This window comes from Bubalus kerabau, chromosome 8 (assembly GCF_029407905.1).
Source record: "Bubalus kerabau isolate K-KA32 ecotype Philippines breed swamp buffalo chromosome 8, PCC_UOA_SB_1v2, whole genome shotgun sequence".
NCBI classification, from domain to species: Eukaryota; Metazoa; Chordata; class Mammalia; order Artiodactyla; family Bovidae; genus Bubalus; species Bubalus kerabau.
This window is the reverse complement of record NC_073631.1, coordinates 88909952-88926705: the sequence shown is the minus strand read 5'-3', so window position 1 is coordinate 88926705 and position 16754 is coordinate 88909952. Positions and strand designations below refer to the sequence as shown.

The 16754-nt window shown below is 36.7% G+C and overlaps 1 protein-coding gene across 5 annotated transcripts in view; it reads right to left on the bottom strand.

The window, feature by feature from the left end:
- Positions 1 to 16754, bottom strand: part of CPED1 (cadherin like and PC-esterase domain containing 1) — a 324109-nt gene that overhangs the window by 142679 nt on the left and 164676 nt on the right. For 4 of the 5 annotated variants that reach the window (XR_008718075.1, XM_055590783.1, XM_055590781.1 and 1 more), the window contains 3 exons: positions 15328 to 15378; positions 9230 to 9416; positions 8079 to 8247 (listed from right to left, as the gene is read on the bottom strand). Coding sequence is in view for 4 of the 5 variants with exons in the window: in XM_055590783.1 (XP_055446758.1) it covers positions 8079 to 8247; positions 9230 to 9416; positions 15328 to 15378 (407 nt within the window). In the remaining variant the exon portion in view is untranslated. The remainder of the gene's footprint in view (positions 1 to 8078; positions 8248 to 9229; positions 9417 to 15327; positions 15379 to 16754) is intronic. The other variant, XM_055590782.1, reaches the window with a different exon arrangement.

Below are 16754 nucleotides of genomic sequence, written 5' to 3'. Positions count from 1 at the left end.
GCAAATTTCTAATAACTCAGGGCAGAGCAGATACTTTAAACAGTTGCTGGTTGGGGGCATTTCAGTACAACACAGACTCTATTGTTGGAAAACTAAATTGCATTCCTCTGGTATGTTGAGGTGAACAAGGTAACTAAAAACCACTAAAATGAATATTTAATCAATACTGCAACTGTGGAAATGAACAAAGGTTTTTATTCAGCAATCATTGCTAAATGCTCTTCTCTTTTATTACGGATATTTGCTAAAGCAAAACAACTATCACATGAGTTGTTTTATAATAACCTTCTGTGATGTTATTAAGATACAAAAAATAAATGGGAACATTATAAAGCATTTCCAAATGCTATAACTGGAGTCATTCACATAGCGTTTAAATAACTCAGCATCTAGATTGCTAATTAGTGTTTTTGTAAAAAAGCCGCAAATACCAGTTTTAAATGTGTAGCCAAATGCTGGACATATCACCTTTTTAAAATGGTATTTTGTCTTTCCTTGGTATTTTCCCTTTCTTTATTAATTGCAGATAATTTTAAAATGAAAGTTGTTTCTAGCAAACAGATCCATGAAATATAGTCTCCTATGCTTTTGTGATATGACCTTTCTATAGATTTTATTTATGACTCTACTCTGGCACAACACTTTGGGAGCAAAATGTATATGAGACTATAGATCATCTATACATATCAATTTCTGTGGATGCTATATTGTTATCCATGTCAAAAATTTTGATTTGGTAAGAGATATTAAATGAAATATTTCCCCATCTGTATTTTAATTTCCTTAGAACATAAATATATCTTATTAATTCCTGCACATGACATATTCCAGCAATAATAACAGTTTATTACTTTCTAAATCTTTCTTTCTAACAGCAAAATACTATCCTATTTATGGATAAATCAAAATGAAGTAGTCTAGGTATGTTAGTTGACTTTTTATGTTTCATTAAGAATCATGTTTTCTATAATTGAATGTGTATTTCTGATTATAATTACATTAGACAAAAAAGACAGCAAATCAGTGAGTAGAATAAAGAGCTGTCAGAGTCCTATCACCAACTCCAGAGATGATTAAAAGTATAAGGATGAAAAGAGATAAGAAACATTCTTCAACAGTCAACATTGAAGGATTACCTTTAAACTATTCATACCTTCTGTATGTAAATTCATACCTCCTGTAGTGTAAATCCACTACAGATTTACTAGCCTTATTAGTAGAAAGTAGAAAAGCAGGACCTCTTATTAATATACATCAGTGATTCTCAACTGGGGCCAATTTTGCCCCTCAGGGGACATCTGGCAACATCTGGAGATATTTTTGGTTGTCACAGCTTGGAGAGGGGTGTGCTACTGGACTCTAGTGGATGGAGGCCAGGGATGGTGCTAAAGATTCTATAGTGCACGAGACACTCCCCCAGATGAAGAATCATCCAGCTTCAATATCAGTAATGCTAAGGTGAGAAGCCATGGTCCAAATCTGGTTTTTTAATATCAGCCAAGCAAATTAGCCCTTTCTCCCTCACTGATAATAACTAAACTAAGAGTCGCCTCTCTGACTGTTGTATGCAAATTCCAAATGGCAATATAATAAGAAACAGACACTAAACTCAAATAGAGAGCCCATGGAGGGAAAAATCCTAACTCCGCCATTGATTCCCCCTAGTTCCCAGGGCCTCTCATGCCTAGACAAGTGTCTAAAGCAATCCACATTATTTATTCATTATCTGTTCACTCATTTTACGGTTTCTAAAAGGAAGGTTAAATAAAACCCAGTGCTTATTAGACACTTTTCCATGTTATATACTAGAGTACTGCTGTGGGACCACACATAAACTTTAAATTAAGAACTTCTGGAAAGGATTCCTATAAATGACTGAAATGCTTTTCTGCAATCATCAGTAGAATATGTCCCACAAGAATTTTCTAATATTTTTCTTTATATTATAGTAACACATTCTAAATATGATCTATTGCCTAAGGTAATTGTATAATAATTAACTTGTTTATGATCAATATACTTGAGAAGGGAGGAATGTCTGGGAATATATTACATACTTTCCCACTAATGTATTTTTCTTATATTATTGAGGTATAGTTTGTATCTAGTATACATAATTTATATATAGCTAAACGTACTTATAAGTAATATTTTATATACAGTTAATTGAACAAATCTGAAGTGCTCAATTAAATTTTTATACATCTATAAACCACCTGGCTATATATGTAACCACTGTCCCGATTAAGATATAGGGCATTTGCCCTAAAAGTTTTTTCAAGCTTAGAAGCTCCCACACCTTTTAGGTAACCACTATTTTGATTTCTATCGCTGTAGATTAGTATTGGCCTGTTTGTATGAAATAAAGCATGTCTTTTTATGTCTGGCTTCTTTTTTCTCAACATAATGTTTTGGAGATTTATCCATGTTTGTATGTATCAATAATTAATTAATTAAAAATGTCTCAATAGTATTACATTGAATTTATCTATTGAACTTTTTCCAGGTTTTAGATTTTATAAACAGCTTTTAGATATTATACAATTGATATGAAGATTTCTTGTTCTTAAAGGAAATGAGTTATCAAGCCATGAAAGGACATGGAGGAAACTTAAATGGACATTACTAAGTGAAAGAAGCCAATCTAAGAAGGCTACTACTGTGTGATTCCAACTGTATGACATTCTAACAAAGGTAAAGCTACAGAGAGAATGAGGAGAAGAAAATGGCAACCCACTCCAGTATTCTTGCCTGGAGAATCCCATGGACAGAGGAACCTGGCAGGCCATGATCCACAGGGTCGCAGAGAGTCAGACATGACTGAAGTGACTAAGCACGCATGCACAGAGAGAATGAAAAAAAAATTGGGACTGGCAGGAGTTGGTGGGCAGTTGGGGAGATGAGTAGGTGGAACACAGAAGACTTTCAGGACAATGAAAATCCTTTGTATGATTTCATAATGTCGGATATGTGTCATTATACATTTGTCCAAACCCACAGAATGCACAACATAAGGAGCAAATCCTAAGGTAAACTACGGACTTTTCGTGATTATGATGTATCAGTGCAGGTTTGTCCCTGGTAAAAAAATTTACCAATCTAATGAGTGATGTTGATAAAAGGCCATATATATGTGAAGCTGGAGATGTATGGGTAATTTCTGTACCTTCTTCCCATTTATTGTAAATTTAAAACTACTCTAAAAAATAAAATGCTTTAAAAGTTAAAAAAAATAGATTGCTTGGATGTATCTTTTGATGGACCTATGACTTCATTTATCTTGGGTCGGTAGATAGTATCATTGCTGTGTCATAGGATATATGTATGTTAACTATAGTAATACTGCTAAATGTTTCAAAATGGGCAAACACTTTATATTCCCAGCTGTGTATGAACAAAAAATTGTTCCACATCTTCTCCAACACTTTGTATCATTAGTTCTTCTAGTGTTTTTCACTGCAGTGTGTGGGTAGTGGTATGTCCTTATCATTTTAATCTACATTCTCCTGAAGACTGATAGGGATGACCATCTTTTCATATGCTTCTTGTCCACTGGGTTATCCTATTCTTGTGAAGTAAGTGCCTTTCCAAGTCAACCTCATTTTGGGACCACTTTCTTGAACCCCCTAGCTCAGGAGAGCTGCAAATGTGAGGAAAAAAAATCAGCTGGCACTAACCAACCAAGAGGTTACCCAGCGGTCTGGCTGCTGAGCTCCACTGTTGCATTTACCCCTCACTCATCCCACCTAAGTATTCCTGGTTTGTGTAAAGGGGGCTTCTCTTCACCATCCTCCTCAGGGTGGTTCTTCTTGTCAACTGACCAGATCAATATGAACTTCTAAAGGACAGTAGCACCTCCTCTGCTGGTTTATTCTTTCTCCTTGGGCTGAGGAGGAGAGTTCATGCCAATGTTAGCAGGGCCCAATGCCTATTTGACTAGACAACTGGAATCAGGCAATGGGGGAAATGGGCAAGCTCCAGGAGTCCGTATCCTCACCGGAGTCAGTATGGACAGGTCTGCTCCTCAGCAAAAGACACAGCAGTCAGCGGTTGCAGGGCAGGGAGCTGAGCCAGCAGCATAGACAAGGGCTGGGACTGCTCCTCCTTCCACAGCCCCCCACGTGCCACTCTCACTGTGTCCACCCACCCTGGCATGAGACCATCTCAACAGCAGTGTGCTTTAATCACAGGGCTTTGCAATACACCAAGGGTCAATGAGAGGTCTTATTTTATTAACATCTAGGAAACAAGGAAACCCAAAGGAAACTTAAAAAGCATCTAATCCAATTCCTCATCTGCTCCTTGAGAGATGGATTTCCAGCTGATGGGTCAGAAAAGTCTCTACAGCAAGAGACCCCATTCTGCCAGAAGGCAATGTAACATAACATGGACTTTGGAGTCAGGCACACTCAGATCTGAATCCAAGCCCCACCACTCACTAGCTGTGTGACCTTGGGCAATATCTTTAACCTCTATGATCTTTGGGATTTCTCTTCTGAAACTGAGGGCTCAGAGTAGAATTCAATCCACAAGGACGCTGTACAGATTAAAGAGACTACAACTAACATAAAGCATTTAGGACACAGCCTGGCACATAATAAATGACAGTCAATAGAATCTATTTGGGGGCAGTTTTGACCTTTAAAGAACTCTTTTATACAACATGGATCAAAACTTCTACACTGGAATCTAAGTTAACAGCTTCTGGAGTGACATCAAATAAACTCTTTTTAGTTTCCAGTGGGAGGGACAGCCCCAGCGTCACAGGATTGGGAAGCATGTCTGGGGAGGGTAAACAGGCCAGGTTAGCAGAAGCATAAAATACACTGACGACTAATGAGATATGAGGCTGAAAAAACATATGGACTAACATGAGGGAAGTGAATGACCATGGGAGGGGGTGCTTGGAGCATTTTTGGCAAAGCTTATGACAGAGTGTGCTTTAAGTTGATGAAGATCAAGCTTGTAAAAACTGAACTGGAAAAGAGTCAGTCAGATACGAGGAAACAAAGCTAGGGACTATTTTAGAATCTGAGTCAACAAGTAACAAGAACTGAACCAGAATAGTGTCATAAGAAGGACAAAGGATAAATCAGAGATAAGTGAGAAAATCATGGAGATTTCAGCTCTGCAATGTCCCTTCTACTCATGGGATCATCTCCATTCCTATTGACACTTCTCTAGATATTCATCATGTATATAATTACAATTAAACGTATAAGGGCTCTCCAAATGATAGCCAGGAAGGAACATATACTCCTGAAATCTGTGTTTGTGTTAAAATATCCAGCATAAGGATTTTACATTTTTATGAACACTTAGAAATTGAAGATTTTTCATATTGATCTACTAATATCCATTAAATGGGTTTTGCATATTGCAGAGTAATGAATGAGTCATTTACCATGTTTTAAGTTTAGAGTGGAATCAAAATATAAACCTATGCCAATACTCGTGGGTATCAATTACATTTCAAAAGATACAGCAAAAATTCAACAGTACAAACCTAACTGGTGACAAATGAAAAGTAAAAACACATTTTTTCATGCCTTAATATAGAAGTTTTATTTTCCTTTTCAACCTTTATCATATATTTACTCCATTTAAAAGTCAGGTTTACTAAAAAGTTATGACCAACCTAGATAGCATATTGAAAAGCAGAGACATTACTTTGCCAACAAAGGTCAGTCTAGTCAAGGCTATGGTTTTTCCAGTGGTCATGTATGGATGTGAGAGTTGGACTGTGAAGCAAGCTGAGTGCCAAAGAATTGATGCTTTTGAACTGTGGTGTTGGAGAAGACTCTTGAGAGTCCCTTGGACTGCAAGGAGATCCAACCAGTCCATTCTGAAGGAGATCAACCCTGGGATTTCTTTGGAAGGAATGATGCTAAAGCTGAAACTCCAGTACTTTGGCCACCTCATGCGAAGAGTTGACTTATTGGAAAAGACTCTGATGCTGGGAGGGATTGGGGACAGGAGGAGAAGGGGACGACAGAGGATGAGATGGCTGGATGGCATCACCGACCTGATGGACGTGAGTTTGAGTGAACCCCAGGAAACAGTGATGGACAGGGAGGCCTGGCATGCTGCGATTCATGGGGTCGCGAAGAGTCGGACATGACTGAGTGACTGAACTGAACTGAACTAACTGATAAAAATGTAGTCACCCACAGAGACTTATAAAAATTAAAATCTACATTAAAATGAAATCTATTCACTTTTTAAAGTGAAAATAACTGTTGTTTGTAACCATAAATATTCTGGAAAAATATAATTCATACTATTAGCTTTCCTTCAAAGATGATTTATCCGAAGAGTTAGTTTCTATCTAAAATATGAGAGTGAGATAAGCAAAAACAAAAAATAGAGTCACACACCAAAGAAGGTGAGAATATTTTGTTTGGAAATAACTACACACACACTGCATACACATACTTAGACAAAAACACACCTCCCTTTAGTTTTTGGTTTCCTCCCTCAGGAACATTTTTGGTGTGGTTCTATTATTTGTTTTCCCAGTTGGAAAAAGACTGAGGGATAGCAACCCTATAAAATAAAATGAAAAGTAGATAACTGAAAGGAACCTAATCTTGAAGTCTTCTCCAGAGTCTAGACCTGTGTTTCCTCAACTGTGTTCCACAGAAGAATATTAATAGCTGGTGCATTAAAAAGATGTCAAAAAAGTTTGAAAATACTGGACACTACATAGCCTTCTTTTGAAGAGGACCATATTTAAATAAGCACGTGGAATGTTCGGGGAAGTCTTACAGCCAGGAAACCTACTTTATTTTGTTTAACCCACTGCTTCAAAACCATGCAACACTACTCTTTTCCATCATTTTTTTTAAAGTATACCTACTAATATCTTTCAGAATACTAGCTGTGTCCTGCTTTAGACCAATCTTTATGCCATTGTGAAATTCCCTTTGAGCTGCTAGTAGTTCATACATCACAGGTATATATTTTCTTGAAAAACAAAAATCTCAGCAATGAGTACCCTCATAAAATAGTATTAAAGTTATTTTTGTTTTAGACCACATCACATAGTTTGTGGGATCTTAGTTCTCCAACCAGGTATTGAACCTGGCCCCTGAGCAGTGAAAATGCGGTATCCTATCCACTGGATTGCCAGGGAATTCTCATGTTAAATTCTTGAGAAGAGATGAAATGGTGGTGGTGGGTAGAGGGGGAGAAAGAACACTCCATATCGCCCCTACATTTAAGAAAATATGGTATCCATCCTACTCACTCAGGCCTATTTGGCCATTTTTATCTTTTACTAACTGACTATGCTTGATGCTCCCACTAGCATATCAATCACTGAGACATGACATAGTTGCAATTACTCTAAGTGGATTAGTACATATGGTAAGAGTATCAGTGACGACTTCCCTGGAAGTACTTGTAGCCAGGGTATATGATGTAAGCAAAGATAGAAGGTTATACATAGATTCCTAAAAAAGGAAAACTGAGGAAAGAACCACCAAATAAGACAAAGTCTCTGGGTAATGTGCACCCTCCTCCAAAGTCAACAGGGCTACAGAATGGTATGTGCTGCTCACAGGAGCATTTGCAGCCTTTAGAAATGATTAGGGTACAAGAAGCGAAGAAGAAATATATCTACTCAAGAAAATTTAATTTCATTCATCTGGTATCCCTTTCATAAAATAGTTTCATAAATTTTCCTCTCATTCTTTAAAACAAATTCCACTGAATCTAGTTTAAAATTTCAAAGTAGTTTCAGGGACAAATCCAAGAAACACAGCACAATTTAAAAAGGAAATGTAGAACCAATTTCACAACTAAGTGTGAGCACTCAGACTTTTTTTCAATATTTACCACAATAAATCCACTGCACACTCTCAGTGCAGGGAATAGCTGCCACATGTAAAAGAAAATCACTCATAAAAAAGGTGTCTTAGATACCTGGCTGGGACTCTTTTTTGAAATGAGATCACGGTTGCTTGGATTTGAAACCATACATTATTTTCCCCTATTAATTTTCATTTGACCTTTTTTCACCTGGGTAAAAGGATCACTCCCAATTCAACACATGTGTAAATGTAAAATCCACTTACCTGCACAAATCCGCACGCTGTGAAGTCCTCAAACAAGGGCAGACTTGGACGGTCTTCTCTATAGATGGTGAGTTTGTATGTGGTCAGGGTCTCACCCTGAGTTGGAGATTGATCCACCACAAGCACTGAGATTTTGTTCATCCCTAAACCCAGAGAATAGTTGGCAAAGCTGGAGAGAGAACAAGAAAGACAGAGTGAGGATGAGAGAAAGAATCCAAATTGATTCATATATCAATATTTATTGGGTCAATAATTTGCATTAAAAACAGATAAGATCTGCACCATTTCATATTTTAACTTATGTTTCATTGTGCTTTTGTATGCCAACATTTATCTAGCAGAGCAAGTCAAGTCCCTTACCAATTATAGGGAAGGGAACTAATATTTATTAACCATCTGTCAAGGTCATACATTATCCCATTTAATATTTACAAATCCATACAAAAACTAAGGCTGTCCCCATTTTAAATATAGTAGAGTATGGTAAAGTCAGGGTTAGGACCCAGGTTGGTCTGACTTGAATTCTCTTTTCTTTCTATTATACTGTTTTAGCTCCCAGGAATGTTGAGTGCATTTCGTTCCCTACAGCATGGGAAAATGAGTATGTTTCTTATCATGGACATGGCATGTCATAAGGTTCTATCTTCTGTTCAAATGATAAACCAAAGAGTTGGTGACTCTCAAAAGAGTCATTAGGGAAAAAAATCTCATGAGACTAGGAAAGTTAGTGTTACCATGTCCACAAATTTTATCAAGTAATCAGCACCTGAATATTCAAAACCTTGAGGAGTTGGGTTGGGATAGAAGGAGGCTACTGTTAGGAAGGATTAATTCTTCAACAATCTAAAAACATGAAGATAAGAATAAACTCAGTTTTCCTCCAGTGAATCTTCTTTAATATTTCATATCACAAGATCCTCTGTCATTACAACATTGTTAGAAAGATTAAACACGAACATGGTTAATAGGTCATCACAGCCCTTTTGTGCTATTTTAACCACATGGCATCTGTGAAGCAGAAGGATTTCACTCCCTGGCAATCCTCCAACAGATACTGTGCCTCAGGTCTTCTGAACCATCTTCAAAAGTTGTCTCCAAGGTCTGCCTCCTGCTAAGATGTCTACCCTCGGCCCCTATCAACGCCCTCATACCTTGGTCCTGCCCGTTCCTGCAGGTACACTTTGCACTGACTCTTAGAAGTCTCTGCTCCAATTGTCAGTGTTACCACATCAAATGGGACTTCAGAGTAATAATCTTTGATCTTCGGGTTAAATTCAGGATTTAATTCCAAACGCGGATGTGTGAAGATCTGCTTGATATGACATTGTGCATCTTTATCTGTTTAAAAAAACAAAAACAATGACAAAACACAACTGTGGCATGCATAAATGTTTAAAAATCAAATGTGATTAAGGTCTTGAAAATTCTTTTGCATAACTTTGGTAATCGCTGCTGATTTTCCATTTGGTATTCTGGTAATAGCTGATCTGTGGCTTCACCTGGATCTTCTACTTGCCAAATTTTGTAGACTTTACCTCATGTAACTGTTGTTGACTTGATATTTTTTGCTCAGCCTTTAAAAATTTAAAGGCACAGCAGGTCAGAAAATGTCTCTCCAGTGAACTGATAACATTTCATAGCACTTATAACATCTATCAACAATACGTGAACCATGAACTTCCAGATGTTCAAGCTGGTTTTAGAAAAAGCAGAGGAACCAGAGATCAAATTGCCAACATCTGCCAGATCATCGAAAAGCAAAGAGTTCCAGAAAAACATCTATTTCTGCTTTATTGACTATGCCAAAGCCTTTGACTGTGTGGATCACAATAAACTGTGGAAAATTCTTCAAGAGATGGGAATACCAGACCACCTGACCTGTCTCTTGAGAAACCTATATACAGGTCAGGAAGCGACAGTTAGAACTGGACATGGAACAACAGATTGGTTCCAAATAGGAAAAGGAGTACGTCAAGGCTGTATATTGTCACCCTGCTTATTTAACTGATATGCAGAGTACATCATGAGAAACACTGGGCTGGAAGAAGCACAAGCTGGAATCAAGATTGCCGGGAGAAATATCAATAACCTCAGATATGCAGATGACACCACCCTTATGCCAGAAAGTGAAGAGGAACTAAAAAGCCTCTTGATGAGAGTGAAAGAGGAGAGTGAAAAAGTTGGTTTAAAGCTCAACAGTCAGAAAACGAAGATCATGGCATCTGGTCCCATCACTTCATGGGAAATAGATGGGGAAACAGTGTCAGACTTTATTTTTTTTTTTTTAGGGCTCCAAAATCACTCAGATGGTGATTGCAGCTATGAAAGTAAAAGACAATTACTCCTTGGAAGGAAAGTTATGATCAATCTAGACAGCATATTAAAAAACAGAGACATTACTTTGTCAACAAAGGTCTGTCTAATGAAGGCTATGGTATTTCCAGTGGTCATGTATGGATGTGAGAGTTGGACTATAAAGAAAGCTGAGCACAGAAGAATTGATGCTTTTGAACCGTGGCACTGGAGAAGACTCTTGAGAGTCCCTTGGACTGCAAGGAGATCCAACCAGTCCATCCTAAAGGAGATCAGTCCTGGGTGTTCATTGGAAGGACTGATGTTGAAGCTGAAACTCCAATACTTTGGCCACCTGATATGAAGAGCTGACTCATTTGAAAAGACCCTGATGCTGGGAAAGACTGAGGGCAGGAGGAGAAGTGACGACAGAGGATGAGATGGTTGGATGGCATCACCGACTCAATGGACCCGGGAGTTGGTGATGGACAGGGAGGCCTGGCGTGCTGCAGTTCATGGGGACGCAAAGAGTCGGACACGACTGAGCGACTGAACTGAACTGAACTGAACTGATAACATCTATCAAACAACTGTTTAAATTGTTGTTTTAAATTTAAACAATGGGGGAGATGATTCTGTGGGGTAACAGAAGGGTACCACCAGGGAATAAGGAAAATTTCTTGATGGGAGTGTCATTAAACTGTTGCTGGATTGATGTGTAGCTCAGAAGCAGTAGGGTGGAGCAAAGAACTTGAAATCTAATATCATGCCACACACTTAGACACGAAAACCCCTTCATACTCTGGCTACCTTAACCTAAGTGCCCTAAAGTGCTTTTGAAAGAAGCAAAGTGCTATTTTCTGGTCAGTTTTGTTATAGAACCTAGTGTATTACTTCATGGGCTTCCCAGGTGGGGCTAGTGGTAAAGAATCCATCTGCCAATATAGGAGATATAAGAGACGTGGGTTCAATCCCTGGATTGGGAAGATGCTCTGAAGGAGGGCATAGCAACTCAGGCAACCCAAGTATTATTGCCTGGAAAATCCCATGGACAGAGGAGCTTGGTGGGCTACAGTTCATACATAGAATCCAAAGAGTAAGACACGACTGAAGCAATTCCACATGCATGCGTGCATGAGTATTACTTCGTATCATTGATTCTAAGTCACTTTTTAAGAGTTTCTATTTTTTATGAGCTCAACTTTTACAAAAGTATCTTAGTGAGAAAAAAATAAATATATATCTTTAGGCATATATAGCAGCCACCACTAAACTAAACATATTGTGTTCATATTTGAAATAAACAAATTACTCAAAAGCAAATGTTTTTCAAATAAAAATATTAACAAGTTTTTTTTGGTGCCAGAAATACTTTTTTATAGTCAAAAAACTTCAGTTAAGATAAAAATAGGAAATTCTATAAAAATCAGTAAAATGAAAATGTCTTCTGTTGCCTTTAAGTAAGATTTTCAGTGATATTTAACAACATAGCAACAAAAAAGATACACCAAATTTGCCATAGGAAGCTATATACCTGAACTTCAAGAAAAAGCCTATTATTTTGTTAACTGCTGTCTCTTCCTTTATTGTTATATAGCTATTACACGATTTCTCTAAAATCAAATCTAATGATTTGTCTTCAGTTCTTTAGCATTTTCTCATCACCTCTATAATCTAGACCAAGCTCCCAATATAGCTTACAAGACATTTCCTAACCATTTCTTGGCTTCTCCCTCTTATCTCCCACCATATTCTAGACTTCATGATTAAACAATATGAAAACTTTTATATTTCTTTTTCAGACAAGGAGACAGATATACCACCCACCTAATAGGTGTTTTATGCTACATCTGAGAACTAGGTGTCAGCTTAACTCCCATCTTGCCCTTAAATGATGAAAGTGAATGAATTTCACTCACATTCTATGATTGTTTTCTCAACTGAAATAAAAGGAATAAAGAAAAAAGAACTACTTGAGGGGAAATGTCATTAAACTGCCATTGGACTGATACATAGCTTACAGACAGTAGGGTGGAGTAAAGAATGTGAAAAAGCTACTCAGGTACAAATTAGGAATAATATTACAACTACTCAGGTACAAAGAGAAGTTGTTTCTTTCTTAGGAAGAAACAACTACTGAGGTACAAATTAGGTATAATAATGCAGTACATATATTGTAATTTCATTGTAAGGAAAAAGTCAATAAAAATAACTAGTTAATTGATTGATTTTACTTGTTACCAAAGATTGTATCTGGATGATGAAGGTGGACTGCATCTATAATTTCAATGATTCTACTAGCTCCTAAAGTGTTTTATAATAAAGGAGAAAAATATGAAAGGATAAGGGTGAGACTGTGTTATTCGATTTCATCTTGAAAAGTACCATAGCTTTTCATTCAAATTCAAACACTTATTAATAAGACATTCATTTTTTTCATCAGATTTTTTTTTTTTGGCATGCTCTATGTTCAAGGGACTGAGATAAGTACAGTAAAAACTGGCTGTTTTTGGTCATGAGATCTGATTCTGTTGGATACTGTGAACCCAATGTAACACTTTAAACAAGTTGGAGTTCAGGATATGGAATGTGCTTTCAAGATTACCATTTCCTAGGCAGAGAGGGAATATAAATACACACACTATACTTTTATTCTTAAAACCAGATAGCTGAATAACAAAGTGGAAGATTTTTTTTCAAAATAGTAATCATAGGAAATGTGCTTTAATTTTATATATTTTAATAAAATAGTGAGAGTTAATTTCCCTGTAGTTAATACTTTGACTTAATAGTGAACATTTTCAATGAGGCCTGCTCATGGTGGTTCAGATGGTAAAGAATCTGCCTGCAATGCAGGAGACTCAGGTTCAGTCCCTGGGTTGGGAAGTTCTCCAGGAATAGGGCATGGCAACCCACTCTAGTATTCTTGCCTGAAGAATCCCCATGGACAGAGGAGCCTGATGGGCTATAGTCCATGGGGTCGCAAAGAGTCGCACACAGCTGAGTGACTAAACACTCTTCCCATTTCAACACCGAAAATCAGACCTAGAAGAGAGAAACTGAGTAATCATTTTTTTAAGCAAGAAATTATTTTCTTTAGCAAGTGCTTGTTTTTGGTTTCATCAGAAACTCTTCAACTCTGGCTTAAGTGCTGCATCCTAGACCCCTGCTTGAAAGCTGATTTCATCCTGACATCATCTTCAACTGAATCATCAGTGTTGCTGCCTACAAACACCTGGTGTTTCCTTGGCATTTTTCCCAATCCAGTCCCAACTTGTTTCAAGCCAGCTTACCTTAGCTCTGCAGAGAACCCATTGTGAGGCAAGGTGGGAGCAAGCTGCGGAACACATTTGGCAAGTACTTATGGGAATGCTGTTTGAAGTCTTGGTTGCTTTTAATGGATTTCTTTTAACCGCAGAATTTTGTTGCCCTCTTGAGGGATAATCGTAACTCATATTAAACACAAAAACAGCCTAGACACTGAAAGATAATCCCACCTGTTCTAAGGCATCATTGAGTTATTTTTTTAATCTTAAATAAAAGTAGGAAGATTAATTTTGAAGTCGCAGGTATGACTAGTTTTTAAGTAACACAGAAATCTGACTAAAGTTGAAGTGTTTTTTAACATGTTCACATCCTCTACCCTATGTTACCTGGGAACTGAGAAAAAATGACATTACCTTGTATCGTTTTTCTACTTCATAAATGAGGAAACAAAAACCAAAGAGGGGAAGTGGCTTTCCTGATCTAACCCAGAGCCTGGCCCACTAGACCCTCAACAAATGTTTATTTTAATCTTGCTCCTAGTTTTCTCAAAACTAGTCCTTTTCCTACCACACACCAGGTACCAACCAGTTTCCCAAGGGAACTGAGTAGTATGTACTTTTCTAAAAGTGGGAGATTGGATGGTAAGTGCAGAGAGGGAATGGTGTAATACCTGTTACTTTTTCCTGGTTAGTAGCACTTCATTCAAAATGGTATTTTTTCTTTAAAAAGCTTGTTGATTCTGTTAAACCACATTTTGTATCAGTTCTCAGCCTATACTGATTTTAATGAAAGCATTAAAACATAATTGCATTTTAGAAGAGACAAATTGAATTGGAAGACTTTTATTTATAATAAATTAGACCTTGGCCCATAAATTTTATTGTTTTCACCTTTAATGATTTATCAGAATAGATTTATTTTTGTGAAAAGGCTAAATTTTCAGTGTATGTTTTTATATATGCATGTGTGCTAAGTCGCTTCAGTCGTGTCCAACTCTGCAACCCCCATGGACTGTAGCCCTCCAGGCTCCTCCATCCATGGGCTTTTCCAGGCAAGAATACTAGAGAGGGTTGCCATTTTCTTCTCCAGGGGATCTCCCCAACTCAGGGATCTAACCCAGGCCTCCTGCATTGCAGGCAGACCCTTTACCATCTGAGCCACCTTAAAGAGCTCATTACAAAATGTATTTATATTACTGATTATACCTTGATAAAAGAAATTCATGAATTTTAAGAAAAAAATAAATTAAAATTTGGCTTAAAAACTTTTAATTGTTATAAAGAAAACCACACTTAAGTGCTATCCATTGCATCAACAATCTGACCGAAACAAATCACTGCTGGATGGTGACAGTCCTAAAAATCAATACACAGAGAAGATGCCAAGCTCTTCCATTTAAGTGGTTCCCACAGCAAAGTATTAGCACTATTGGGGCCCCTGAAAATAAGTTTGGAAGTTACTGTTCTTAAATAAGCGAAGATACAATATAATATTTCATTTTATAAAATGGAAAGTAAAAAAAAATTATGCAAAAGTGACAAATACCGACTCATTCAGAAAACACATAACCTCTGAAAATTTACACAAAATACATTATCATCCTAATGATCTCCAAACTTGATGATTTATACAAAGCAGAGGTGTGCCTAACTACTGATTATAATTCTCAAATACTTTCATTGGAACTCACCATTATGGCAATGCATTTCTTTGGTTTCATTCATAATTTGTGGAACCACAGCTAAAAAAGGAAATGTACATTTAAAAAGGAAAATATTAATTAAAATACAGAGAATACATATCCAGGTGTCTGAAACACAGGTTAACTGAATGAAACATATTTTATTATTTAATTGTTATTACATTAGAAAGCACTTCTAAGTTCAACTGAAAGCTATGGTAAGACCAAAGAAGTGATTAGGTAAAAAATAACAGAAAAATGATAAGTTCACATAAGAAAACATTAAGAGAGAGAAATGAATGGTCTAAATGCCATTCATTGCCTGAAGGTGACCTATCAAAATTCCTCTTGTTCTATTATGATCTTACGACTATGATTTCCCAAATCACTAGAATCACATAAATTCCATCCAGTTGGTTCCACTGACATTTACTCTAAGTTTCTGAATTCAACCAAACATTTATCTAAAAAACTCCTAAATAGAGATTGATGGGACAAAATGAGAACACTCAGAGTGCTTAAAGAAATCATTTAAAGATTTAAAACATGGTGGGAGAGAAAAGAGTAGTTCAACATCAGTTCTTCCCTTAGCTTAGTGCTTCATTTTATTAAGTCAGTAATTCTCAATCTCTACCATGCCTCAGAAGCATCCGAAGGGCTTGTTAAAATATAGAATACTGGGCCTTAAACCCAGAGATTCTGATTCAGGAGATCTGAACTTTCTAAGCTTTCCAGATGATGCTGATGTTGTTGGTCTAGGAGCCATACACTCAAAACCACTGTATTGGATTAAACCTTGATTTGTAATAGGAAAACTTTGATTTTTTAAAAAAAATGTAGACACGTGTACTTTTCATCTTCTTAAAATTATAAATATTTTCTTTTCATGTGACAAAAAGCTCAAATTATTTTAGAAGAAAAAATATAGGAAACAGGTAAGACTAAGAGAGAAAATCAAAGTCACTATTAATTTCCCTTTAGGTCCATGTGGCATGTAGTCAAATGTTTCATTGAATAATATATCTTAAACATCTTTCATGTATAAATATTTTCCTATAATATTAGGGTGGATTTATATTTTACTGGATGACTATGAGATGGATAGAAAACTTCACTGACTCAGTGGACATGAATTTGAGCAAACTCTGGGACACAGTGAAAGACAGAGGAGCCTGGTGGGCTACAGTTCATGGGGTTGCAAAGATGGACATGACAGTGTCTCTGTTACGAATAACAACAAATAGCTTAATCCATTCCACTATTACTGCGATAATGGTAGTTGTTATTTTTTCCTTTATAATTTATGCAATTAAATTTTTGTGTACATTCTTAATTATTTCCTTAAAATCAGTATCTAAGAGTGAAATTTATGGCATATATGAATAACTTTTAAAGCTTTTATTACATGTTGTTAAATGGTCCCTTAAGAAAGATTG